At 35.1% G+C, this 27,983-nt stretch overlaps 3 protein-coding genes across 4 annotated transcripts; 1 reads left to right on the forward strand and 2 right to left on the reverse strand.

Moving 5' to 3' along the window:
* Positions 1-21: 21 nt before the first annotated feature.
* LOC135124527 (uncharacterized) lies at positions 22-7,663 on the reverse strand. Its single transcript, XM_064049655.1, has 7 exons — positions 7,492-7,663; positions 7,089-7,441; positions 5,303-5,398; positions 4,917-5,162; positions 3,449-3,913; positions 3,018-3,346; positions 22-603 (listed from the first exon to the last, which is right to left on the reverse strand). The coding sequence occupies exons 2-7, from the start codon at positions 7,425-7,427 to the stop codon at positions 468-470; spliced, it is 1,611 nt and encodes a 536-aa protein (XP_063905725.1). The 5' UTR covers positions 7,428-7,441; positions 7,492-7,663; the 3' UTR covers positions 22-467.
* A 960-nt stretch (positions 7,664-8,623) lies between these two features.
* Positions 8,624-27,477, forward strand: Pds5 (precocious dissociation of sisters 5). 2 transcript variants are annotated; one of them, XM_064049660.1, is made up of 10 exons: positions 8,624-8,898; positions 8,960-10,149; positions 10,269-10,666; positions 19,922-20,421; positions 20,515-20,792; positions 25,351-25,777; positions 25,835-26,259; positions 26,312-26,590; positions 26,645-26,674; positions 26,824-27,477. In XM_064049660.1, the coding sequence occupies exons 2-10, from the start codon at positions 8,968-8,970 to the stop codon at positions 26,932-26,934; spliced, it is 3,630 nt and encodes a 1,209-aa protein (XP_063905730.1). In that variant the 5' UTR covers positions 8,624-8,898; positions 8,960-8,967; the 3' UTR covers positions 26,935-27,477. The 2 variants fall into 2 exon arrangements, with proteins under 2 accessions (XP_063905730.1, XP_063905731.1); XM_064049661.1 differs by lacking the exon at positions 26,645-26,674 and having other exon boundaries at positions 8,631-8,898.
* LOC135124535 (small ribosomal subunit protein mS37) lies at positions 27,378-27,952 on the reverse strand. The gene has a single exon (XM_064049663.1). The coding sequence runs from the start codon at positions 27,833-27,835 to the stop codon at positions 27,482-27,484; it is 354 nt and encodes a 117-aa protein (XP_063905733.1). The 5' UTR covers positions 27,836-27,952; the 3' UTR covers positions 27,378-27,481.
* Positions 27,953-27,983: the final 31 nt, after the last annotated feature.

Below are 27,983 nucleotides of genomic sequence, written 5' to 3' on the forward strand. Positions count from 1 at the left end.
TATAAATTAACAAAACAAAGCTAAATATGCGACGTGTCGTTTTATTTCTACCATGAAACTTCATGATTACAATAACACGGGAACAACTTCATCAAAGATCTACCAACAGAACTTAACTTCTAATATCCATCCTATTTACACGGCAATAAAAAAAACGGTCAACGAACCAACTCAAGCATAAATCCCTCCAACATTGAAGTAACTATGAGACAAATCTATGTACATTTTTGGCATTTCACAACTGGACGAAAATCCAGAACCCAAAGCTAAGTAATCATACTTAAAACAGTACTGTAACACGAACACTAACATGCTCCTACTTATAAATAAAATAATAATTGCACATAACTATTAGTACGAACCGAAATAATAAAAAATACTAATTTGTGAATGTTTACACTAAGAATAATCGTCTAATAATACATGGATAAATATCACAAATGGTTTGTTAGAACCGCTTCTCGAGACTAGAGGGCGGCCTGTGGCTGAGAATCGTTTGTTTCGACGTTTACCGCCCCGCTGATGGTCGTCACGTGACTGCCGATGTTGAGGGCGGCGACTTTGGCTCGCTGGTACGCGCTGAGAGTGGTTTGGCCAAGGAATCTACAAAAGAAAAAAAAACCGTAAGTAAAATTTAAAAAAATACAGCCCTGGAGTTATTATTAAGAAGCGGAGCACTAAAGCACACGTTAAACCTGGATGATGTTTGGTGCGACTACTAGAAATAATGAAACACACGGCCTTAAAAAAAAAATTAAAAAAATCGTTAAACAAAAGCAACCATGTGCACGTTGGTGCTTTTTGGGTAGTTGATAGTTCTGCTTACAATTTTTAGTTAGAGGGTTGGTAGGGCCAAGATGGCTGCTTGGTGGAGGGTGGTGAAAGCGTGACTTTTGGTGTGTGTGTTGTGAATGTAACCACGTGGTAAGTTTAGTTGGTTTGGTAGTTAATAAAAAGGAGAAATCCTTTGTTTAACGAAAATTAATTGTAACGACGACGGCGCCAGAATTTCCCCAACGCGCGCGGAGTTAATTCTTGCGGCTTTCTATTCGGAAAAATGCGAATTTTCGACCGACGCTAACACGTGTAAATTTGATTTATTGTTTGTAAATTCACAGTTCATGTTAGGAGTTTAATCGTGAACAGGTTCTAACACAATTTAACAGACATTAGACTTATTCAGATAAACACTCATTAGGAGATTTAATGAGATTCACTTAATCAGGACTCACTTTTGTTTAACGAATTATGAATAAGTTTCTGGATGCTAATACTTAAGTGTTACATTATAACACTTCTTAATTCTTCACATAAGATTGCTAATAGTTCATTTGCGGTAATTAAATTAACCTAACGTTGCCCCACTGTAGAAAAAGACCGTAAAAAAGTGCAGCAGAATTCATAATATAATATCGTGAACTGACGGGGGGATTAAAGATTTCTCTCCTTAATTACATCCCCGAGACGCATTTTTCCTCGCAAGGCAGGACGCATTTTGAGTTTATTTATTTATCATGTGTTTTGTTAGGGATAAATAGTCCACGATATAAACGCTCAAAACAAATTGTTGTAAGTAATAGTCATAGAAATAATATTATATGGAATTAACTTAGAGAGAGACGCGCGTTGTCAACACAGTGGGACAAAGATAGGGCTCTCTGGGTGGCAATACATTGACGCGAAACTGCAGAGCACTGTGTTGCTGGAGGTTTCTTTCGTGCTGTCGCATGGTGTTTGAAGGTGTATTTTTGCAAATTTACGTTTTTTAGGCTCAAGTTACCTTATTTAAATGTCTACAATCTTCTTAAGTTGTATTTTATTGGACTATTTGTTAAACATTATGAAAGCGTGCTGTGCGTATAATTGCATAGAACGTGCAAAGAAAGCAATCCTGTTTCACTTCATAGGTAATAATCAGATACACAGACGAAGGATTTCGTAAATAATTTAAAAAATTTGTTAGACTCCCTAAACATTCCGAGTTACGAAAAAAACGGATTATTGCTACAAAAAGCGGGAATTTTATATCTATTGATCATTGTTTTAGTTATTTGTACGTGGATTTAGAAAATAGATTTTAGTAGAAAATTCCACACAATTTAATATGTTAACTGTAAAAATATAGTTTTCATTAACAGACGTTTGTTATAATTGATTGTTTGAACAAATTCCTAAGAAAACGTATTAATTTCCGTTCAAATGAAGCGTTTCGTGCCACCCAGCACGTGATACGTGGTCAGCCGTCCTTTCCCCACTGATGCATAACCGCTCTAGCTATTTCTTTCTTATGTTGATTACACTCGCTCGCGTATGGAAACGTATACAAGGCTCCATCCATTCCTTTATTAGATCAATGGTAATAGTGGTATTCTTTGTTTGAATCGTTGATAAAGTGTGGCATAATTGAACATAATGTAAACTCTTTGTTTGAATCGTTGATAACGTGTGTCAAATATTAATCTCATGTAAATTTGTTAGTTTTGCAATTTTCACCTCATCTCATTTCTCTATCTCACAATTTTAAGTTCAGTACCTTTGTTGTATAATTTAAATTGAATGTAAACTTTCATGCTCTTCAGTTTCTAACCTCACGTAATATTTTATCTTCACAAGTTTATTTCACACCAGATCTTTTGTTTTTATATATCTTTGCTAGTTTGTTTGTTTTGTAAATATGTTGTTGATTGATGCTTCCATCATAAAATTGTCTGATGTTCAATTTTAATCTCAGATAAGAATTCTGTTTTATATTTCACGAAAGTGTGTGGCGAATTTAAATGTTGTTTATTGCTCTTTTTGAAACTTTGTCACTTGTTCAGTTGTAGTTTAATATCAGAGTTATAATAATTGAACATTTAAATGGAATTGAGGTTAAATAACACCGAAATACTTGGCAGAAGCCGAGGGCGCGGTTCCTAGTCGAGCTGGAGGAATATTTGCGAACACAAGACGTCACAAAAAACAGTAAAAATCTCAAGATAACGCTGACTGAATCGTTTAAAAAATGAGGTACTTACTTAATACACACATAGATGACTAAAAGCGCCACACTAGCGCTCAACATCCGTATATAACTATTATCGTACAGCTGTATAATGATCCATGCCACAGCCACGACGACGCATAAACACGTGATCACCACAGCATTACATCCCCAATGTTTCGAAGTGAATCCCCTTTCCCAATCCAGCTTTGTCGTGCTGCATACGTCGTACTCGTAATTACAAACTTTGCATTTCAAAGCTTCTGTACTTCCCGAAGAACTCTCCATCAACCATCTCCTCAAGCAGTCGTGGTGGACGCTGGAAACGTCACCGGTACACGCGCAGGGCTGGATCAGTGGCTCCTATCGCAAAAAACATATAATGTAGTTTCTTATTTACAGAAAAAAAAAAAAAACTGCTTTATTTGAGAACACCAGCTATTACTAAAAAAAATCTCGTCTCACCTGCTTATCCGCATCGTAGCATATCCAGCACTCCCTTTTGTCCAGGAACGCCTCGTCGTCGTTACCCGCCGCGCTCGTGCTCGCCACAAACTCCTGCGGTTTCTGGTCGAGCTTCGCGAGCAGCTTCTGCGGGTTGAGTATCCACAGCTCCGACGGCTGCATGCAGTTCCACAACACCGCCGGGAACCACACGGCCACGCCGATCTCTACCACCCTGAAGACGACGTGGTGCCAGTTCCTCGAAACGATCGGCACCTTCGTCTTCCAGAATTCGGACAGCGTCTCCGAGAAGAGGAACCCCACGATGGTGATGAGCATCAGGGCCTGGCTGAGAAGGCCGATACGCGACTGGTGCAGCTGCGAGATGTTGATCTGGGGCCGGAGATCTTCGGACCTGAGTGGCTCCGACTCGCCGGAGGCGGCGCTGGCGAGCTGCAGGGGCTTGCCGACGAAGCCGCCGCGGACCTGGAGACAGAACGATTTAGACGGTTTGGGAGAAGCGGTGACGACATGTATGGAACGAGATCGGAGAGTGGTCGATATGTGGAGATTGAAATCGATGCGGAGATAATTAGGCGGGAGATAATTGCTGTGGTGCTTGAGGGATCGATAAGGTTGGGTAGAGGTCGTAGAGGTTTGTTCGTATCGATATGTTGTTTTTTTAAGATATGGAACGCTGGAAGCTGGAACTATGTAAATGGAAGGAATTCTGCGTAGTTTGATTGTTTTTTTGTTGTAAGTTACGACACGGAGGTAATTAGTGCTATTCTGAACTGTTTGTAATGCGATAAAAGACAATTGAAAGAGATGTAAAAACAGCACTTAAGATTACAACAGGAGTATTAAATGTGGTTTTTTAGAATTATCTTATGCATTTTACCAAAGCAAAAACGCTGATTTTTAGATCGTCACTTACTAGATTGCACTAAATTTGAAAGTCATCGATCGAGACGTTTTTGCGTTATTGTTGATAGACGTACACACAACAAACAAACATTACTCAAATGTAAATATTTACCGACAACTTTTTCATCGTTTTTGCTTATCAGAAAAATTAAACAAGGATTTGATTTTATATCATTAGTATCAATAGGAATTTTGACGTAAATTTGGCAGCTACTGAAGATACACAACGAAACGAAACTAAATAAATCCAAAATTGACAGCTAGGAGAAGTATTGTAATAGCTTCACAGCTCGTAAAATACGAAAATGCAAAATCGCCATTATTACTTTTTATATACATTAACACAGAAAATTCTAAACGATTCCTGCACAAACATATTTCTACTTACAACAATCAGTACCTAACAATGCTATTGTTCGCTATTTTCATAAACTCGCGATTATTAAATTGAACTAATAACTGTGGAACATTTAGAGACTCACGGGAAATGCCGTTCGTGTAATTCATACTCCCTTATCTCAAATACCTACTGACCAAATCAAAACAATCACACTTGACTCACCTTGAAGAAAACTTCAACTCCATAAATCAAGAAAAACACCACGACGATGAACAACAGCACAGCGTAGCACCCATTAAACAAATGACTGTAGAAGCCGGGATCGTTTGGTGGTGGTTCAGCCAGGCTCGTCGTGATCACCTCCGCCAGCAACAAACTGTAACTTATGATGTTAAACGTGACGAATCCCAGCAACGACTTGGACAAGAAGTGCGACTTGTCCCAGCGAATGCCTTGCAAGTGGAAAACCTAAACACAAAACAAATTTATTACCGCCTTGAAAGTGGCCATAATTGGTCAGAAAGCCATTATTGACTTGTAGAAAATGCAATAAAATCGTGACGGCGACCACAAATGCGTTTGTGGGATTGTGTGACTAAATTACTTGCCTCGGCCCAGAAGCATACGATGAGAGACGAGCAGGACATGAGAAGGGGGTAGTAGGAGGAGAGGAGGCTCGACGACCACCCGTACTCGAAAGAATCCTGAAAAGAGGAAAATTAATAGTTTGGGGTTTAAAGTCTTCTTTTTCTTTTGTATTCGTCGGAGTGCACAACCGAAAACGACCTTTCCTAGCACATTTAGCATTTTTAATAAGTATTTTAATACGGAATACGTCTAAAAAACTAAGATCGATCATCTAAAAAAAAAATATTAGATACATGTTTATAGTTTTAGTTTTTACGTTAGTTTTAACAATTGTCTAATAAAAAAAATAATAAAAGTATAAACTGACTTATTTTCAGTTTTTTTGGAAACCGTCGCTTTAATTTCTGTAAAATTTTTGCATGATTGTGAAGTTATGTCAAACTTAATACATTTAATACATAATTATACGCTTGAAATATATAGTAACAGGCAATTGCAACATTAATAAATTGCAGACAAGGGTTCACAAAATTCACCTTGATTTCTAAATTAAATATATGTACATATAAATGTCCTTGAAGTTCGTTACATTAGTTGTCGTTTTGCGAGTAATTATGATAAGAAATATCTTAATTTGAAACACTTCCTGATATGTACCGTCAAACAATTTCACCACATGTGAATACGAAAGAATAATGAACAATGGATTGTAATATGTAATTCAAATATACAGGTTGTCCCAGTTAAAATTCCGCGGCCTTATATTTTGAGAACGAATAAATATTGAGATTCTGTAAACGCGATTGTTTTTAGCTTGAAGGAGAAAGCTTAATTCAGTACATTGTAATTATGACCCACATTTGGGGTCGGCGTCGCGACTCAAACCTATATTTTTTTAAATTGCAACGTCGTTTTACTCACATATTTATTTCATTTTCAGCTGATAAAAAAATAAAATTTGTAAACATAAAATGTTGATGACGTCATTACAGAATTTGTTAATGGAAAAATTGACTTGAAACATACGCATACCATGATTCTTTACTTTTACTTTAATACTACATACATATTTTTATTTTGAGTTATAGGGGTTACCATTAAAAAAATAAAATTGCAAAATCAAAATTTATAATTTTCCGAAAAAGCTGGATATGTTGTACAGTACTTAACTTTTTTAGATGCAACATAAATATCTTAAAAATGGATAATAAAGAACCTGTGTATTATATATATGTTTTTTCCTTTTTTTAAGTATGTAAATCTGTACATATGACGCATCATTTAATACAAAACACAATGCGTTGTGACACCTGCTTATTTTAAAACACAATCAGATATTTCATAATGTGTTTAATCAAAGAATATATTTTGAAACTTCTCCGAGAAAAATTTAATTTAAAAAAAAAAAAAACTAGGTGATCTTGCAGTAGACTTACGTGCAATTTTTCTTCTAAAACATAACTTAAAAAGTATTATAGTCCCACTGTACAAATTTGTTCATATTTCACACAAATGTGACAAGGATTGCTTTAACAAAGAAATTCTATACTAATTGAACCATATGTCACACCATTTGTGACACAAGTAATCACATTCTTTTTCTTTGCAGCTATTAGTAAGTGAGAGGTACAGTCACCGCCCTCATGAATATCAAATGTCTTAGCTCTAATAGTGAATTAAGTTTAAAAAAAAATAAAATCAAAAACTGCAACTTACACAATCAACAACTATTTGCCGCAATCGTTTTTGACCGTGCACCAAAATCAATTTACATATAAACCCAAACGGGAAAAATCAAATACCAACCGGTGAGATGAAGTACGCCCCTCGTATTAAGCTGGCTATACACATCACAAAATAGATGGCTTTCTGGGTGGTGATCCGACACGCTTTCAGAAATGTGGGTGCCTTCATCCGCTGGTACTCCGACACGACGCACATTATGAGCTGCACAGCACACACTAGTCCCACTAGGAAGAAGACACCTCCGATGCCAGCATGATAGGGCACGTTGGGACCGTCGCACAATTCTCCAGTGAAGCGAATGTCGCACATGCACGTCCCGTTGTTGCACTCGCCGCGGCCCGAGCAGTCTCGGGAACAGGAAGAGCCCAAACCTGCCATTTCGAGCAAATGTCGAAACATATTTCAAGGGGTCACTGCAACAACAAAGGATGTTAACACGAAACAGACGGGTGCAGGATCTTACCAGTTGTTGCGCGATTCTCGACTTCTGGGGTACTGTGAGGTGTATCAGCGGTTTTTGAGGATTACTAATGTTTTAAACGATTTACACAAGCATAATAATAATACCATAAATATGTCAAAACTTAACGTGCGACGCCATTTTCGTACCCAGACCAGAGTGAAGTTGGCGCCGTTCAGAGGTCACTGGATCGGAGTGGTTTGTAACGGGAAGGAAAACGGTGAAAAGTGAAAAATAATATATTTTGAAACGGTTTTATTTTAGGTGGAGAAGAAATTCCCGGAAAATAAGTGTTTTAAGAGAAAAAAATAAAAAATAGCTGCGAAGGCAGAGGTGAAAGGAATTGGCAAATTTGTTCCAGTACTGTTCATCTTGTTCTTTCACTTCGTATATTTTTTTCGCATATACGGTACCCACAGAACGTTGTAAATAAATTGATCGACGTTGAGCGCAAGACGTACATTTATATTTTATATTTTATGTGTAAAACAACGAGCTTTTTTTGGATCTCTGTAAGAACCCCAATTAAGAATGCTTAACGTAGATCAATATATGAGAATTGATGTAATTTGCGGATAGTCAAATGATGTGGTTTATTGTGGTGACGTGCTACTTATGGAAATAAATGAGGTATTTTCTTTCAATAAACAGTTTTATACCATGCTACGAGAAGACGTTCTTATACCATGAGAATATACAAATGAAAATATTTTTTAATTTTGTATTCCCAATTTCCCCAATGACAAGGTAGATTTCAATTTATTATTGATTATCATCATCATCATCATCTTGTTATTTCTTAAGAAAATGGTACTAAAATGTCTTGTGTTGGTGTAAATCTTTACCCTTATTGTAAACAATATTTTAATTTATCAAATTCAGGAGAAGTGTCGAAAAATCGTCAATGATCTGCTGTATGCAACCAGCCAAGCAGTTGTGCAAAAGGCAAGGTGAAAGCATTTCATGATCGAATTTCTGAAAACCTTATTTGTGGCACACTACCGGTTCACTGCTTCCACTGCGTGCACTTTGTGATTAAAACGCAAGTTATTAATCGTATTTCTTACCACGCATCTTCTAACGAAGTTTTTCGATGTTTTTTTTTTTTGTCCTTCTGCCACTTTCAAACCCTTTCGGGCGCCATTACGTTGGCACCGCTGCGAAGTTGTCCCCTCTGTCAAAACCATAATGGCGTTTGTGCTGTAAGTTTCGTGCTATGTGTTTTACGCGTCCTCACAAAAACGATGCAAACAATCTAAAAACCCACATTTTTGCCTCTATGCTCGTGCTCCCGACGACATGAATTGAGTCCAACCCTGCTTTCAACTTATGTCTCAACCAGTGCGCCGCATCGCGAAGAAACCGCCTGTTGTACCTTGACCACCCCATCGTTGGAGTTTTGATGCCCAGGTACGCACCCCTATCCAGAACACCCCTTTTCGCAGCCGCACTTTCACGATTGTCTTTGCAGAGGTGAAAATGTCTGAGATCGTGTATCCTGCGGGCTGCCGCCCCATCAGCGACGATCTCGGTCCAGATGAGTTGATTAGACGCTTGAAAACCCTCGCCCATACGTTGCAGGCGATGGGGCAGGACGAGGGGGCTTACCAACAGTACATCCCGTTGGCTCTACACCTAGCAGAGGAGCAGTTTTTGTCGCACCCATCTCGAGACGTTCAGTTGCTGATTGCTTGTTGCATCGCGGATGTGTTGAGGGTGTACGCCCCCGACGCCCCCTACAAAGACGCCGATCAAGTGAAAACGATATTCCTGTTCTTGATAACGCAATTATCGGGGCTGAAAGACCCCAAAGACGCCGCCTTCAAAAGGTACTTCTATTTGTTGGAGAACTTAGCTTATGTCAAGTCGTTCAATATGTGTTTCGAGCTGGAGGACTGCCAGGAAATTTTCTGTGCGCTGTTCCACCTCATGTTCAAGATAGTCAATGACGAACACTCAGGGCGAGTGAAGAGTTTCATGCTTGACGTGCTGTGTCCTTTGATTACGGAAAGCGACATGGTCAGCAATGATTTACTTGACATAATTTTGATGAACATAGTCGAACCGAATAAAACTCAACGTAAAAACGCTTATCTTCTCGCGAAGGAACTGATCGTGAAGACTTCAGACACCCTAGAGCCCTACATCCAAGCCTTCTTCAACCACGTTCTCATCTTGGGCAAAGAAGACAAAAATCTGCAAATTTGCGGCAAAGTTTATGACCTCATCTACGAACTCAACCACATTTGTCCACAGATTTTGGTGGCGGTGTTGCCGCAACTCGAATGCAAATTGAAGAGCCCTCTCGAAAACGAACGACTAGGGGCTGTGGCACTTCTAGCTCGCATGTTCAGCGAAAAGGACTCAGAGTTGGCTCGAAGACACGGGTCGCTCTGGCGCGCTTTTTTGGGCCGCTTCAACGATATTTCTCTCCAAATCCGCACCAAGTGCGTCCAGTACTCCATGCATTTCCTCTTGAATCACCCGGATCTCCGCAAAGACATCACGGACACTCTGAAAATGCGCCAACACGACTCTGAAGAAAACGTTCGGTATGAAGTAGTGATGGCCATCGTCACCACGGCCAGGCGCGACTTCCAGGTGGTCTCCGACTCGGAGGATCTTCTCGAGTTCGTGAAAGAGCGCACCCTTGACAAAAAGGTAAACACATTGGCGCGTTTAGTATCAAACAAAGTACAATTATGCAATAATTATTGATATGCTGCTAAAATAAGTTGTAAATTCAGTCAACTAATACATTCTTATCTTTGTTATTAAAGTTCAAAATCCGGAAAGAAGCAATGTCGGGGCTGGCGCTGATCTACAGAAAGCATTTAAGCGATCCGGACGTGCCGAACGCGACGAAGAAGGCCGTCACGTGGATCAAAGACAAGATTCTGCACGGGTATTACATGGCGGGGATGGAAGACAGACTTCTGGTGGAGAGGTTGCTAAATACGTGTCTGGTACCGTACCAGCTGCCGCCGGCTGAGAGAATGAAGAAGTTGTATCACTTGTTGGGCACGGTGGACGAACACGCGACGAAGGCGTTCATGGAGCTGCAGAAAAACCAGCTGTGTGTAAGAAAACTAGTTCTAGAGTGGCTGGAATTACACAGGAGGCCGGCGAACGCCGACGTGCAGAAGGAGATGGCAGCGAAAGTCCAGGCTTTGAGCAGGTACGAAATACGTGGTATATTTAGTAATAGTAGTTTATTGCGGATATGGCATCATAAAGAATAATTCTATTTATATGTAACGAGAATAACATGTTTAACATTTTTTTCACATCACACGAGTTCTTGTTTTGAATTTGTTTGTTTTTGCTTCTAACTTAAAAATTAACGTGTATTTCCACATATCAAAACAAAATAGCCGTGTTTACTTCGAAAGATTACATAAACTGTTACACAGATGTATTGTTGGTTGCGTTTTAATTTTTTTTGGATAGATTTGAAGGTTTTCGTGAATACCTGTATTAATGGATGCACCATTAAAATCGCTGTTGTACTCGTTAACAAGTTTGGTCGATCGGTATAAAGGTGATTGTTGTGCGTAAAATATACGGAAATGTACGTGAAGTGGGTGAGAACTTCTGATTCCGCGTTCACTTGCACCTAACAAAACATAAATCAAAATAATGAACGCAACCTAGAATATATTTTCAAAGGATTTATAGATGTATAGATTTATTTATCAAAAACATTAAACAACAATCTCGGACACATTACCATAATTTTGCCAAAAACATCGCTTTTGAAGTTTATCAACAAAATTTATTTAATTAATATAACTGCTCAAAATTATGCCCGGCATTTCTTTCATCCTCCAATTTTTTCCAAAAATGGCATTCTCATCCGTAATAAAACATTTGGCGAGATAGGTTTTGCCGCTTCTCTTATTTTATTTTCCAAACGTTCTACGTTGTTAAATGGAGTTCAACAAAGTAGTTCTCTAACCGCCCCATAGAAAAAAATCCAAGGACGTAATATGTGTTCTTTAGTAACGTCAAGTGGATAAACGCCTCCCGAGGAACACCGTTTTAATGAAAACATAAAAATTAATATTTTGAAATAATAATAGTAAATTGGTTCCAATAAAATTTAAATAAGAATTCTCGTTGAAATTGTCTATAAAGAAATAGGAACCAATAATTTGGTTCCCAAGGATCGCACACCAAACATTTGTTGAGTAGTTTGTTTAAAATTGTTTTTCTCTGATTCAGTGCGGTTTTCTTGGCGATAATAATAATGATAATTATGCTTGTTAACTCCACCACTGTTTGAAAATGTTGCTTCATTTAAAAAAGAACAAAATCGCTACTTCGTTTGCGGGGTCTGTACTTGTTCTTTTTCGGGATTTTAAGAGGTAACCAATTTTCTCTCCAGTTTCCGGTTTGCATAAAGCCGAAGAAATAAGGAAGCGTTTTTCTTGTCTGGGTTTGCTAGAAATTAAAATCATATTGTTAGATTGATCGGTGAATAAACTCGGCGTGGTTTAAACTCAACAATTTATTTCTTAATAACTCGAATTACACGACTGATTTTTACACAGCGATTATGTACAAAATAATTCCGGCGCAATTTGACTGTAGTCTCGTGGACTCAGTCTTCCTTCTAGATGTACGGCGATCGGGATCTTTCTGGATTGGCGTTCGCGACATCCGCTTCCAGGCTTTTCCTTTAGCGCTCCGCCGCTCGGTCGCTATCATTGACGATGAGTCATCATCTGCGTACAGACCAGAAAGTTCTCGACGGCCCATAGGCGTCGTACCGGGGCGGCATATGGGTTTTTTCGTAGCAATATAATTTTTTTCTCATTAAAATACCATTTAGTCACTAACAATAATTAAAGACATCCAAAAGTTGGTAGACGCCAAAACTTGGTTTATATGTTTAATATTATTGATAAATTGAAAAATAAATGTGCGAAAGCTTTGGAAATGTATTTTGGGTTACATCTTAGGTTTAATGATTGAAAATTGTCTAAATCTTTTTGCAACAACAGAGGGGGTGGGCGGGGTTTGTATTTGCTAAGATAAGACTGATTTTGGCAAATCACATATCCTCTAAAAAAATTAAGGGCGGGTGGGCGGGGCTAGGACTTGTTAAGAGTAGACTGATTTTAGCAAATGATATATCCTCTAAGAAAATAGAGGGGGGTGGGTGAGGCTAGTACTTGCAGTGAAATAGAGAAATGAGATGGGGGAGGGGATGGGTTTGTTTTTTTCTACACCCCTTCTTCATTCTAGTGACTACTCTTGATATTGTTCAGTCTTATCTCATCAAATAGTAGCCCCGCCCACCCTCCCCTCTATTTTCTTAGAGGGTATGTCATCTGCCAAAATCAGTCATATCTTAGAAAATACTGTGCCGATTGTCGTCAGATTTTGTATTTATATTAGGAATATCGTGTAGATGGTAAAACGCTAACCAAAATTTGTGTAATCATCCCTATCAATAATGTGATGACGTCATTTCAAAATTATACGTAGTAAATGGGTTTTAAATTGTATAAAATAACATAGTCCTACACATGTAGTTTATGAATCCGTGTTGAGTTTTTACCCCAAATGTACAGATTTTTGGAAAAAAAAATCAAAATTATAAAACATTTTGCATATTTAATTTTGAATCTGCCAAACCGAACGCTTTGAAATCGTTGCAGATGTTTTAAAGTTATGAAGAGCATAATAAATTTTTAGTCAAAATATAGTTGCTTATCCCCTCCAAAAAATTGATGACGTCACCTCAAAATATTGTTGAATGCCCTATCTTAAATGTGCAAATTATGATGAGTCTATACTTGTTATTTATTTTTAATACATAATTAATATTTTTTAAATTTGCTTATACAGGGTGTCTCAGAAAAAAAAAAAACTAATGACTGAGTTGTTAAAAAATAAATATCCAATCAGATTTAGGAATTTAACTAGTTACTGTGAAATATGCAATTTAACACCTTTTAAATTGAACAAGTTTTTTCAAGTTTAATAGAGGCAAAATCAGTCTTATCTTAGCAAGTGCTAAGATAAGACTGATTTTGCCCGCCCACCCACCCCCTATTTTCTCAGGGTTTATGTCATTTGCCAAAAGACTTATCTTAACAAGTACTACCCTCTGAGAAAATAAAGGGCGGGTGGGCGGGGCTAGTACTTGCTAACATAAGTCGTATTTTGGCAAATGATGTATCGTCTGAGAAAACAGGGGCGGGTGGGCGGGGCTAGTACTTGGTAAGATAAGACTGATTTCGGCAAATGACATATCCTCTGGGAAAGTAGAGGGCGGGTGGGCGGGCCTAGTATTTGTTAAGATAAAACTGATTTTGCCCCCATTAATAAAGAATAATAGTAATGATGATATTCAGAACATTTTGTCGATTGTAGCTTACCACGTAATAGTTTTGATCCTCTGTTTTGAGGGGACGAACTCATTCAAATCAAACTAATTTCTACGTGACATTCTTCCGATGTATAAACATAAGCACTTTCAAGTTGTTTTTGTTATCGAGGATAACCTAAGGACGTACAGTAATGGAGTCCATCGGACAATTTGGTACTTTCATATTTTCTCGATATTTCATACTCCCTAGACAAGGCCGTAGTTAGGGGGAGGCTAGAGGAGGCTGAGCCTCCCCTAGATCTAGATAAGTTATAATTAACCAAATGTGAATTACAACATCGAAAATCAAAATAAAATGTAGTGTTTTATTCAATAAGCGGAAGTCAGAGCAATAAAAAAGTCTGGACCGTCGGCATTGTGATCCGGTTAGAAAACATCTTTTAATTTAATTTGTTTTACTCGCACGTCTACAGGTTGATAAGTGTTATCGCTATTTGTCTTAAGTTACGAGTACCATAAATGATTTTCAGTTCAGTCTTCAGTCGCACCTAAAAAAAAAATAGGTTTCTGTCTGTCTGTATCGATTTTTATTACGCAGGTTATTTACGAAATTGGGTTAATCATCTCCACCAACAATTTAATGACGTCGGAAATTTGAGAATACAGCAATGTTGCGCAGGTCTATATTTAATAATAACAAAATAAAAATTGTGACAACAATTAGTTATCTAATATAATATTCAGAACGTTTTACTGCGTTGTAGCTTAATTAATAATTGTAGTCGCCTCCTGTGTTTTGAAAACATAAAATCATTTAATTCAGGGAGCTTGCTACGTGCAGATTTGCCGCATTCTTACGATGTATAAACATAAACAATCGAAGTTAAGTATGTACTGATAATACATTTTTTCCGTTGGTTACCTGCTTTTTTTTATATTTATTGTCCACACTTTTACAAACCGGCACCCCCTTGGAATTTGCTACCCTGCAAATTCCAAGCAGCGGGGTTGTCTTTACGTCACTGGTTCACGAAAAAAAAATCAAAAAATTGGTCTAAAGAGTTTAGACAGTACTTCCCTCACTGTCGGGAACGTGACGACTGCAAGCCTATTATGTATTTTTTGTATTACATTTTTGTAATTCTTTATTTAATCAATAAAATTAATAGACTCGGGCATTCATTTTTTTCAGACACCCTGTATAAGCAAATCTAAAAAATATTAATGCAGTGATAAATCACAAGTATAGACTCATCATTCTTTACACATTTAAGCATTTTTTCAGCAAAATTTTGCGGTGGCGTCATCAAATTTTTATGGGGTATGAGCAAATACATTTCGATCATAATTTTACCCTGCTTATGATAAATTTAAAACATCTCCAAGATTTCAAAGCATTCGGTTTTGTAGTTCCTGGTTAAATCAATAAAATAAATTCACACTTTATTTTTTTTTTTTCGAGTCACCCTGTATATGCAAATCCAAAAAATATGAATGGAATGATAAATCACAACTACAGACTCATCAATTTTGCACATCTAAGATAGGATTTATTCGGCAAACTTTTGAGCTGACGTCATCAATTTTTTGGAGGGGATAAGTAAATATATTTTGATTAAAAATTTATCGTGGTTGTCATAACTGTAAACCATCTGCAAGATTTCAAAGCATTCGGTTTTGCAGATTTAAAATTAAATTGTAAAATATTGTTTCATAATTTTGATTTTTTTTCAAAAATCTGGACGTTTCGGGTAAAAACTCAATTCGGAGTCATAAACTACATGTGTTTATACAATATATACAATTTAAAACCCATTTACCATATACAATTTTGAACTGACGTCATCCCATTAGTGGTAGGGATGATTAGACAAATTTTGGTTAGCGTTTTACCATCTACACCAGGTGTCGGCAACCTGCGGCCCGCCGTAAACTTTTGTGCGCCCCGCTTGAGCTCCAGACAAAATAACTGCATAATTACAGTAAGTTGGGATCTACAAAACCCGAAAATGCTGTAAAAGGACAAAAGTGGGCTATCATAAATTTTAGAAATATTTGTACCATCTGTACTCAGTAAACTGCACCGGAAATAGGCGGTACACAAGGTTGTTTGCCTGGAAATGCACACATTTTTTGTGACACGCTTGCAACTGGTTCGGTGTCCACTTACTCCAAAAGAGTGTGAATTATAGGAACGTGTGGCTTCTATAATACTAATCTATTTTGTGGCGAAATCAGTGTCATCACATTGTCTTGCAGTGCCAAATTAATTTGATAAGAAAAAATATAATATTATTGCTATACAATTTACATTGAAAGGTAAGTTAATACAACGTATTTTTTTGTTAAATTTGACATCAATTGATTGTATTTTTACATTTTAAAACTTAAATTTGAAAAAAGAGGTATTCTATATTTTTTTTTTTGAAAAATATTCATTGCTTTTTATTGCAAAACTTGTAATTAGCAACACATAAGTTTTTTTTCTTTTGTTATTATTATTATTTTTTTGTTTTAGTTAAAATGAATAAAACTCGAAAAAGAAGAAAGTTAAATGAAGAAAACCGCGTATTTAATGAAAAATGGACTTTTGATTACTTTTTCATTAACAACTTTAATAAAGCATTATGCTTAATTTGCAAAGAAACTGTAAATGTTTTTAAAGAATTTAATTTACGCCGTCATTACGACACGAAGCATAAAGATGAGTACGATCAATTAGAATCGCAATTGAGGCAAAATAAAGTAGATTCTTTGAAAAAGTCATTACATGCCCAACAAAACATTTTTAAAAAGTGTGATGAACAAAATTCAGCGTTAATTAAAACGAGTTTACAAATTTCAAAATTAATTGCTGAACACGGCAAAGCATTTACTGATGGAGAGTTTATTAAAAAGTGCATTTTAACTGCGGTGAATGAAATTTGTCCGGATAAAATTAAGACATTTGCAAATATTAGTTTGTCTGCGCGCACAGTAGTTCGCTGAATTGAAGATATATCGACAAATATGTTTTGTAAATTAAAAGGAATGTCTACAAAATTTGAATATTTTTCACTTGCTCTTGATGAAAGCAACGATATTACTAGTACCGCTCAACTGTTGATTTTTATCCGTGGAATTGATAAACAATTTTGTGTAACGGAGGAACTAGCTGCACTGAAAAGTCTTCATGGAAGCACAAAAGGCGAAGATATATTTTTGGAACTATTAAATGTTTTTAGTATTTACAATCTGAAATGGGAAAATTTGAGGTGTGTGACAACAGATGGTGCCAAGAACATGACAGGTCGTAATACAGGTTTAATGGGGTTGATTAATAGAAAAATCACGGAATTAAATATTACACCTACCCCTTTACAACTGCATTGCATTATTCATCAACATGCACTTTGTGCCAAAGTTGTTAGTTTGAAAAATGTTATGGACACTGTAATATCAACCGTTAATTACATTCGCAAAAATGGTATGAATCATCGAAGTTTTCGAGAATTCTTAAATGACATCGATGCAGAATATGAAGATATTATGTACTTTTCTGAAGTAAGGTGGCTTAGTCGTGGAAAAGTTTTAAAAAGATTTTTTGATTTGTGACTTGAAATTGAAATATTTTTGACAGACAAAGAAAAGAGTATACCAGAAATATCAAATTTTCAGTGGGTAAGCGAGTTAGCTTTTCTTGTTGACATTACAACTTACCTCAATAAATTAAATATAATTCTACAAGGAAAGGGAAAATTAATTAATGAGTTATTTACAGAAATTAAAAGTTTTCGGTTAAAACTAAAATTGTTTATTTCACAAATTGAGAGGAATAATTATTGTCATTTTCCTACTTTACAATCAGTGTTAACAAGAAATGACAAACAGTGTATTCCTAATGATGTTTATCTTAATTCTTTGAGATTACTGGAAGAAAATTTCTGTTTGCGATTTAAAGATTTTTTTGAGCAAGAACGTGACATCGAAATATTTGAAAATCCTTTTAACTTTGATGTGACAAATGCACCGGAAAATTTACAACTAGAACTAATAGATTTACAGGCAAATAGTATATATAAAAATAATTTTGATCAAAATAATTTAACACTGTTTTATTCAAGCCTACCCGAAAATAAATTTCCAAATGTTAAGAATTTTGCAAAATCAATGATTTGCATTTTTGGAAGTACTTATTTGTGCGAACAAACATTTTCGCGGATGAATATTATTAAAACAAAATACAGGACAAGATTGACTGATGACAATTTACAAAACATTCTCAGGATTTCTGTATCGCAAACTGATGCCGACTTGGATGAATTGGCAAAAATGATACAGCAGCAAAAGTCGCACTGAATTGTAATGTTACTTCTCAACAAAATCAGGTTTTTTATTTATGTGATTATATTATTAGATTTTATTTTTATTGTCTTATTATAACATATTAATCCTAATAAAATTGTTTCTGTATAAAGATTTTTTTTGCTGTGCGGCCCGCGTAAATTTTTTTTTTGAAGTGGCCCACTCTCCTAAAAAGGTTGCCGACTCCTGATCTACACGATATCCCTAATATAAATACAAAATTTCGCAACAATCGGTCCAGTACTTTCGGAGATTATCTGTCTAATAAAAATCCGGGACGACAGACAGACGGAAACGGGAGACCTATTTCTTCGTCCCCTAGGGATTATGAAAGGCCGAGAAAACGTAAAAGTAGAGAGTCGACTGACGGACTCGATTACAATACTTCCTTTGCTTACGCTCGGGAAGTAAAAATCAAATTTTAATACAATTTTTCAAAGAAGTAGTACTACCCATCATGGACCTTTTTTTTTACTCTGTCACTAGTATTATCTACATTGTTTTTGCCCTGTAGAGCTTATCGCAAAATAAGTAAAATCTCAGCAAATCGAAGGAGCGGGATTTGTTGTTGTGTACTTCAGAGACGAGAGAAGTTCTGTCAACTTTCGACCAATTTTTACACTTCCCGAGTATAACCTAAGGAAATATAATCGAATCCATTGGACTACTGGCCACTTTCATGTTTTCTCGACATTTTATGACCCCTAGAATACGAAAAAATAGTTCCTCATTTCCGTATGACTGTCTGCCGGCTGTCCGGATTTTATTAGACATAATCTCCGAAACTATTGGACCGATTGTTGTAAAATTTTGTATGTTTATTAGGAATGTTAAATAGATGGTAAAATGTTAACCAAAACTTGTCTAATTATCCTCAGCCACAAGGTGATGACACCCCTCAAAATTTTGTACAATAAATGCCAACTTAAATTTCATAAAATAGTCTATTCCCACACTTCAAGAATCCACCCTGTTTTTGTTTATTATTATTATAATTATTATTGTTTGTTCTAACCTTTTTATTCTTTAGTCACATAATACGTAGCCAGGCAAACCTATCTAACGGGTCTTTGGGTGGGGAGATCTCCTTTGCAGGTGAAAGGTTCGTAATTCGAAACGTTTCGATTTTTTTTTTCGGTTCGCCCCATTATTTTGAAAATGTAAGAATATAGTAATGTCGCGCCCACCTATATTTAATAATAATAAATGATAATTATAATCCGCACCCAAAATAATATTAGGAATGTTTTGCTCCATTGTAGCTTCATTGATTAATAAAATTTTATTTTCTGTTAACACAAATGCGTGCCGTCGCTGATTTTTGTTATCTGATTGTGGTAATAGTGTAATTCTTTCGAAGTGTAGTAGAATTCTTTTAATTTTGGCAAGGTGTTGTAAAATGGTATGTTTTGCTTCTGTCTTCGTCCGACTTACTGTGGGAATACTGTCTGTCGGACGAAGACAGAAACAGAAACCTACCAGATCTCGTAACTGATACAGTTTTACCACATTTTGCCAAAATTAAAAAATTCTACTGAATAAACATAAACAGTCGAAGTTAAACATGTTACTAAGAGTACATACCACTATTTTGTCTTTTAGATTTTACGTATTTGACGATATATTGCTTCCTAATTTTTTAATTTAAGATTGTTTACAATTTTTAATAGCATCTATACAAATGCCTCTTGACTGTGAAAATTTAAGAAATCATGGTCGATCAGCTTCATCTACGGGTTAAATTTGTAGATGTTTACCGGAGCCCGTCAAAGCCCACGAATTCCTCACGAAATTCAGCAGCCACCTAAAACGCGACCAGGCCCTCCTCGAGACCATGGAGACGGTGGCGCGACCGTCGGTCAGCTGTCAAGAGTGCTCCGAAGCGACCGCAGCAGTGCTGAAAAAACTCGGACAACCTGTGATGACCAACTTGTACTACAACACGGTGAAAATGCTGCTGGAGCGCATCAGTTCGGTGATGATCGACCACGAGGCGATCAAACTGTTGGTGGGCTACGTGGAGGACTGCCTCAAGGGCGGTAACACGATAGACGAGGTCGGATTGCATCCGGCGACGGCTGGCGACAGGGGGCTGAAGCTGTTGGTGATGTTGAGCGTCGTGTTCCCGTGTCATTTCCACCACACCGACGTGCTGGAGCAGCTGATGGAGCTGCTGAAGCTGGAGGACGAGAACGTGGCGCCGTTGGTGCTTTCGGTTTTCACGTTCCTGGGGAAATATAGGTGTCTGTGTAAGTTTTAATTTAAATAGCTTGATGTTTTTAAATTACGTAGTGAAAACCAAAAATGTATTCCATATTTTCTATATCCCTGTTTGTTTACAGATGAGCAATTCCCGGATTTGATGGACAATTTGGCCCCAATTTGCAAAAATTTGGCTCAAACAGGGACACCGAAACAAGCGAAAGGAGCTATCCATTGTATTTATAAAAACATGCCGGCTCTTCATGAGCACCTATTTCCAGATATTTTAAACAGTGTGAAAGAGAATTTGTGTCCTGAGTCGCCCCACTATAGGACGGCCATCGTTACTCTAGGACACATCGCATTCAACGTTCCAGAGAGATATAAAGTTCAAATTAAAAATATAGTTTCTAGAAAGGTAAGTAGGACTATAAAAAAGAAAAACGGTTGCAATTAGAGGTTTATTATATTGCAAAGGGTGTTATTGGGCTGTCACCTACATAGTTTTACATTCTTACTTCGCGAGCGTAAGCTAAGGAAGTATTGTAATCGAGTTTATTAAACGCCTGGCTTCTTTTATGTTCTTTTGACGTTTCATAACGTCTATAGTACGAAAAAATAGGTCTCCCGTTTCCGTCTGCCAGTCTGATGTCTGTCTGAATTTCTATTAGACATATACTCTCCGAAACTACTGAACTGATTGTTGTCAAATTTTATATGTATATTAGTAATATCGTATACCTAAATGGTAAAAGGTTAACCAAAATTTGGATAAACACCCCCACCAACAATAGGAAAAAATCAAAATTGTAGAACAATGCTTTGTAGTTTAACTTTGAACCTTAAAATTCTTCTCTTCTCTGAAATATGCAAAATATTATGCATCTAGGCGTGTGGTTTATCAATGGACACATAGATTTTTGAATTATTTTACAGGGTGACTGAATAAAATTAATGAATGAGTCGATTTTTCGGTTTTTCAGCGTTAATTTTTTCAATTGTCAATTTCTCGACTTCCAAATTTTTCAGTATTTTTCTTTTCCCGATTTTTTTTCATTTCGATTATTTGTTTCAACGTTTATTTCGATTTTATAATTTTTCGTTTATTCAGTTTTTCAAATTTTCAGTCTTTGATTTTTCAGTTCCCCTAAATGTTTAAATATTTCATTTTTGCAGTTTTTGGATTTTTCAATTATCCGATTTTCCAATTTTTTTAAATTTCAATTTTACAATATTTCGTTTTTTGAATTTTTTCGATTTTTAAGTTTCTCAATTTCTCAATTAAAATTTTCGGTCTTTGATTTTTTAGTTCCCCGATTTTCCAATTTCTTTAATTTTCAGTATATCAATTTTGCAATTTTTCCATTTTTTTTTATTCGAATCGGAAAAATTGAAAAAAAGAAAAGATGAATCGAATCAAAAAATTTGAAAAGCCAAAAATGGTACAATCGAAAAATGATAAGATCGTCAAAATTGTTACGTCGAAAAACTAACGTTGAAAGATCGAAAAATGGAAAAATCTAATAAATGAAAAAGTTTTAAAATCCAATAATAGAAAAATATAACAATTCAAAAATAGTAAAACTGAAAAAGTGAAACATTTTAAAAATTGTTATTATTATTACATATATTTAAAATGAAAACTACAAAAATTGCTAATCAAAATTGAAGAAACGAAAAATTGTCAAATCAAAATATTAAAAACCCGAAAAATTGAATAAATAAAGAAAATACAAAACTGAAACGAGAAATTGAAGAAACAAATGATTGCTAAATTAAAAATTGAAAACTCGTGAAATTTCAAATCTATTGAAGCACCCCAAAATTGGAAAAAAGAAAAATTGAAAAAAATTGAAGGAAAAAGTAAAAATGAAAAATTTAAAAATTGCAATTCGAAAATTTGAAATTGAAAAAACAAGAAATTATAAAATCGAACATTGAAAAATCAAAAAATTGAAAAATCGATTAAAAGGAAAAAATTAAAAAATAATTATTACATATTTAAAATGAACTAGAAAAACTAAATCAAAACTGAAAAAACGAAAAATTAAAAAATTGAAAACTTGTGAAACTGCAAAAACCTAGAAAAATTAAACATTCAAATGTTGCAAAATCGAAAAACTTAAAAATGAAATCTCGAAGTTACAGATCGTAAAATTGATGAAAAAAAAAATAAAAAAATTTAAAATCGCAAATCAAGAAATTGAGGAAACGAAAAATTGTAAAAATTGAAATTGAAAAAGCAAAAAATTATAATTTGGAAAATTCGAAAAATAAAGAAAATAAAAAATCGATTAAAAGAAAAATTTTAAAAATGATTATTTTATTACATATTTAAAATAAACTAGAAAAATTGTAAATCAAAAGTGAAAAATCGAAAAATTGGAAAAATAAAAAATGCAAGTCGAAAAATTGAAGAAATAAAAAATGCAAATCGAAAAATTGAAGAAATAAAAAATTGCAAAAATTTAAATTGAAAAAACAAAAAATTATAATTTGGAAAAATCGAAAAATTCCAAAGATAAAGAAAATCAAAAATCGAAACGAGAAATTGCAAATTGATTAAAAGAAAAATTTTAAAAATGAATATTACATAATTATTTAAAATGAACTAGAAAAATTCTAAATCAAAAGTGAAAAAACGAAAAATTGAAAAATCGAAAAACTTTAAAATCTAAAGTGAAAAAATGAAAAATTGTCAAATGAAAGTATTAAAAAACCGAAAAATTGAAACAAATAAAGAAAATACAAAACTGAAACGAAAAATTGAAGAAACACATAATAGCAAAATTAAAAATTGAAAACTCGTGAAATTTCAAATCTATTGAAGCATCCCAAAGTTGGAAAAAAAAATAAAAAAAAATTGAAGGAAAAAGTAAAAATGAAAAATTTAAAAATTGTAAATCGAAATTTTGAAATTGAAAAAACAAGAAATCATAAAATCGGAACATTGAAAAATAGAAAAATTGGAAAAATAAACAAAAAGAAAAACTGAAACGAGAAATTGCAAATCGAAAATTGGAAGAAATTAAAAATTGAAGAAAAAGAAAATTAAAAATCGATTGAAAGGAAAAATTTTAAAAATAAGTATTACATGTAACATTAATTGTAACAATTGTAAATCAAAAGTGAAAACGAAAAATTATAAAATCAGAACATTGAAAAACTGAAAAATTGAAGAAATGAAAAATTGCGAAAATTGAAATTGGAAAAACAAAACATTATAATTTGGAAAAATCGAAAAATTCTAAAAATAAAGATCAAAAAACGAAACGAGAAATTGCAAATCGAAAATTAGAAGAAATAAAAAATTGAAAAATTGATTAAAAGAAAAATTTTAAAAATGATTATTACATATTTAAAATGAACTAGAAAAAATGTAAATCAAAAGTGAAAAAACGAAAAATAAAAATCGAGAAACTGATAAAAGAAAAATTTAAAAAATCGAAAAATTGAAAACTCATGAAATTGCAAAACCTAGAAATATGAAACATCCAAATGTTGCTAAATCGAAAAACTGAAAAATGAAAACTTGAAGTTACATATCGTAAAACTGATGGAAAAAAAAATTGAAAAATCGCAAATCGAGAAATTGAGAAAACGAAAAATTGCAAAAATTGAAATTGGAAAAACAAATTATAATTTGGAAAAATCGAACAATTCTAAAAATAAAAAAATTCAAAAATCGATTAAAAGAAAAATTGTAAATCAAAAGTGAAAAATCGAAAAATTGAAAAAATAAAAAATGCAAGTCGAAAAATTGAGGGAATAAAAAATGCAAATCGAAAAATTGAATAAATGAAAAATTGCAAAAATTGAATTTGGAAAAACAAAAAATTATAATTTGGAAAAATCGAAAATTAGAAGAAATAAAATTGAAAAATTGAAAAGTCGACTAAAAGAAAAATTTTAAAAATGATTTATTACATAATTATTTAAAATGAACTAGAAAAATTGTAAATCAAAAATTAAAAAATCGAAAAATTGAAAAGCGAAAAATTGCAAATCGAATTATTATAAAATCAGAACATTGAAAAATTGAAAAAATACAAAATGCAAATCGAAAATTAGAAGAAACAAAAAATTGAAAAATCGATTAAAAGAAAAATTTTAAAAATGATTATTTCATAATTATTTAAAATGAACTAGAAAAATTGTAAATCAAAAGTGAAAAATCGAAAAATTGAAAACCGAAAAATTGCAAATCGAAAATTTATAAAATCAGAACATTGAAAAACTGAAAAATTGAAAACTCGTGAAATTGCAAAACCTAGAAAAATGAAATATCCAAATGTTGCAAAATCGAAAAACTGAAAAATGAAAACTTGAAGTTACATATCGTAAAACTGAAAAAAAAAAATGAAAAATCGAGACTCAAGAAATTGATGAAACAAAAAATTGCAAAATTTGAAAGTGAAAAAACAAAAAATTATATATTTGAAAAACTCAAAAAATTCTAAAAATAAAGAAAACAAAAAATCGAAACGGAAAATTGTAAAATTAATAATTGAAGACTTGAGAAATTTTAAATCGAAAAGTTGCAAAATCTAAATAGTGAAGAAATAAAAAAAATTAAAAATTGAACAATCGAATAATTGAAAAAATAAATAAAAGGGAACGGAAAATTTAAAAGTTGGAAAATTGAAATATGTACTTAGAAACCTTTAAACTTGAAAATTCGAAAAATTGCAAATCGAAAAACCGATGAAACAAAAAAAAAAATTAAATTGCAGAATTCAACCCAAAAAAGCGGCGGGAGTGTTATTTACGCCCCTGGTTTTTACTTTATAGAGAAAACAAAAATCGCAAAACAATTTTATAATTTTTCAGAGAAGCGAGATCTGTTACGGTGCACTTCAGGCTCGAGGGAAGTTCTGTCGTAATAGCCTCAACAATTTTTTTTTGTGTACATTTACTAGCCAGATTCATAATAAGTGATTTTATCCTTTAAAATTGTTTCGTCTTCTCTTTCTCAGATCGTTAAGGAGCTCCTGGTGAAAGAAGTGGGCGAACGCGACATCGACATGACGGATTCGGAGCTGTGGTGTGCCGAAGAGGACCTCCCTGAAGAGACCCGCTGCAAAATCGAAGGTCTAAAAGCGATGGCCCGCTGGCTCCTGGGCCTCAAACAGGACACGGCCTCAGCGCAGAAGACCTTCCGGATGTTGAACGCTTTCATCCTTCACAAGGGCGATCTGCTACAGTCAGGGAAATTACTAAAGTCTGAGATGTCGTGGCTACGGTTGGCAGCAGGCTGCGCCATGTTGAAAGTCTGTGAACAAAAAGGTGTAGGTGATCAATATACGGCCGAGCAGTTCTATAATCTGTCCCAGTTGATGGTCGACGAGGTGAAGCAAGTCAGGGAGACTTTCGCTGCCAAACTCCACAAGGGGTTAAGTAAAGGTGAGCTCGAGACACCCGGGTATATAATTCAATTTTCGATTTATTTATTTTTCAAAGGCTTACCAAATAAATGCTTGCCGTTGGACTTCATGGGGTACTATGCGCTAGCGGGCCGCGAAACCGAGTCCCGATTGCGAACTGTCATTAAAAATTATATGATGGCGGATATTAACAGAAGGAGAGATTACGTGAAGACTTTGACGATGGGAATAGGACAAGCGGATAAAGCGATGAGCCAGCTACCGTACATTTTGCCCGATTATATGCTCGTGTTTGCGGTACCCATTTTAGCCCACGACCCGGCGTTGAGTCGATGGGACGACGTACAGGATTTGATACGGGCGAAACAGTGTCTTTGGTTCATTCTGGAACCATTGGTGACGAAGAGTGACTATTTCAGTTACGGATTTTACAAGAGTCTCATCGAGAGGATGAAGAATCATAAGGACGCGGTGAGGCCGGACGACGATAGCATTAATTATGTGAGTTTCGCGTTACATACTTTACCGTTTTTTTACAAATATTAATTTGCAGAAAATTTGGGCCCTCTGTGATCTGGCTTCTGGTTTACTATTAACCAAAACGACGAACTACGATCTGAAGGATTTCCCTTCGGAAACCCGAATACCGACAATGTATTTTTCCCCTCAGCCCGACTTCGTGAACACGAGGGTATTCCTACCGCCTGAATTACAGTACCAACCTAACAAAAAAACAAATATTACGTTGTCAATGTTGAATGCTGAGAAGCAAGCAAAGAAAAAGGTAAAGAGTAAAGCGGAAGGATGTGGACCTTTGGGGACGGACGTGCAGGTAAGAATTTACTGTTAGCGCAGCGTCCTTTATGCTATATATTCTTGTACATAGCTTACGTTTACTGGGGGAATAGATGCACAGGTATGTCTTAACTGGACGTGCGATGTGGTATTTCAATTAAAATTGTATTTGCTCGAAGCCGCGACAACAAAAGTGATGTCACGTGTCTTTTGTTGTTCGTGGTTTTCCAGTCTAAATGTGATAGTTTTGCTCATGCGGCGTTGTTGCAGCCGTCCGAAGCGTCTGAAACCAAAATTCAACTGCCAGGCCTGGAGGAGGAGCTCGACGAGCCCCCCGTCAAGAAGCTCCGGGAGCGGATAAAAGTGGACGTGGACAAGTGAGTGAGGTGTAAATAGTGCGAGTGCTGCGAGATCTCCCGAAGCAACATTGCTTTGTTTTTACAGTTTTAGTCTCATCTTGTGTTAGTGACTAGTTTTTACCACCATCCCATCAACGGTAACACAGTTTATTCTAGGTGTAGTTTTTATTTTGTTCTGTAATATGTTATTTTAAGTTTAATGTATTTAAAAAACAAGCTTTTAAATTATATGTTTTACATGAATTTCACGTTTTATAGATCTAGACGAAAAGAAGAGTTATTTTTCTATGCTGGGTGTGATCATTCCAGGTACAGTTGGTGGGCCTCGTTCGCCCGGTATTGCTATTAATCTTCGCTGTTTACATTGTTTCCGCTTGTTTCAATTTGTAGCATAAAGGTGTAAAAACTTATCCACGGATTTTCAAAGTATATTTACAAATTTGTAATTTGACCCATACATTAAGGTTCATAGAGAATGGTTGTTTATTTTTTTGGTATACATTTTCTACTAAGTATGTTGTACTAAATTGTGTTACAATATTTAAATAAACCATTGTCTACATCACTGCCTATTTAAAATTCGGGAACTTATCCAAGAGGATATTTATTTGTCTAGAAGATAATTTCTTCTCGCCAGGACTCAAAATCCCTCTAGCTTCTCGCTCCTTCTTCAACTTGGTTTTTTCCAGGTGATTCAAGTAACACTTTTGAAAGGCGTCGATCTCCTTACTACAAGGGGCTTGGTGAAAGTCATGTGTCTTGAAACACGCGAAAAGAACCGACATCTCGTATATACAACACACATCCGAAGTGTTATCACCTTTCCCCGATACCCTCTGCTTCAGCTTCAATGGGAGGATTTCTTGAAACGGAACAGGCTCTCGGGGGTTGCCTCTCTTAAATAACGCGGCGGTCCCCCTCATTTTTATTTGCTAGTCTTAATAATCCCCCTTAAACCGAAACTCTACAACTGCATAACCTCACTTCTTAAATCTTAATTGAGGTTATGACACCACAGTATGACACTTCAGAACTACCAACGCAACAAGACGAAACACACTAGAAGTAACA

The sequence above is a fragment of the Zophobas morio genome, unplaced genomic scaffold (assembly GCF_036711695.1).
Source record: "Zophobas morio isolate AGI-343-1 ecotype UQ-CSIRO unplaced genomic scaffold, CSIRO_AGI_Zmor_V1 ptg000007l, whole genome shotgun sequence".
NCBI classification, from domain to species: Eukaryota; Metazoa; Arthropoda; class Insecta; order Coleoptera; family Tenebrionidae; genus Zophobas; species Zophobas morio.

Excerpts from the sequence above, each read along its gene's own strand:
- LOC135124527 (XM_064049655.1), bottom strand. The coding sequence starts at position 7,427 with ATGTTTCGACATTTGCTCGAAATGGCAGGTTTGGGCTCTTCCTGTTCC. Across the intron at positions 3,347-3,448 it reads GCTACGATGCGGATAAGCAG|GAGCCACTGATCCAGCCCTG; the intron begins GTGAGACGAGAT and ends TTTTTGCGATAG. Across the intron at positions 604-3,017 it reads GTCATCTATGTGTGTATTAA|ATTCCTTGGCCAAACCACTC; the intron begins GTAAGTACCTCA and ends TTTCTTTTGTAG.
- Pds5 (XM_064049660.1), top strand. The coding sequence starts at position 8,968 with ATGTCTGAGATCGTGTATCCTGCGGGCTGCCGCCCCATCAGCGACGAT. Across the intron at positions 20,422-20,514 it reads GGGGAAATATAGGTGTCTGT|ATGAGCAATTCCCGGATTTG; the intron begins GTAAGTTTTAAT and ends GTTTGTTTACAG. Across the intron at positions 26,260-26,311 it reads ACGACGATAGCATTAATTAT|AAAATTTGGGCCCTCTGTGA; the intron begins GTGAGTTTCGCG and ends ATTAATTTGCAG.
- LOC135124535 (XM_064049663.1), bottom strand. The coding sequence starts at position 27,835 with ATGAGGGGGACCGCCGCGTTATTTAAGAGAGGCAACCCCCGAGAGCCT.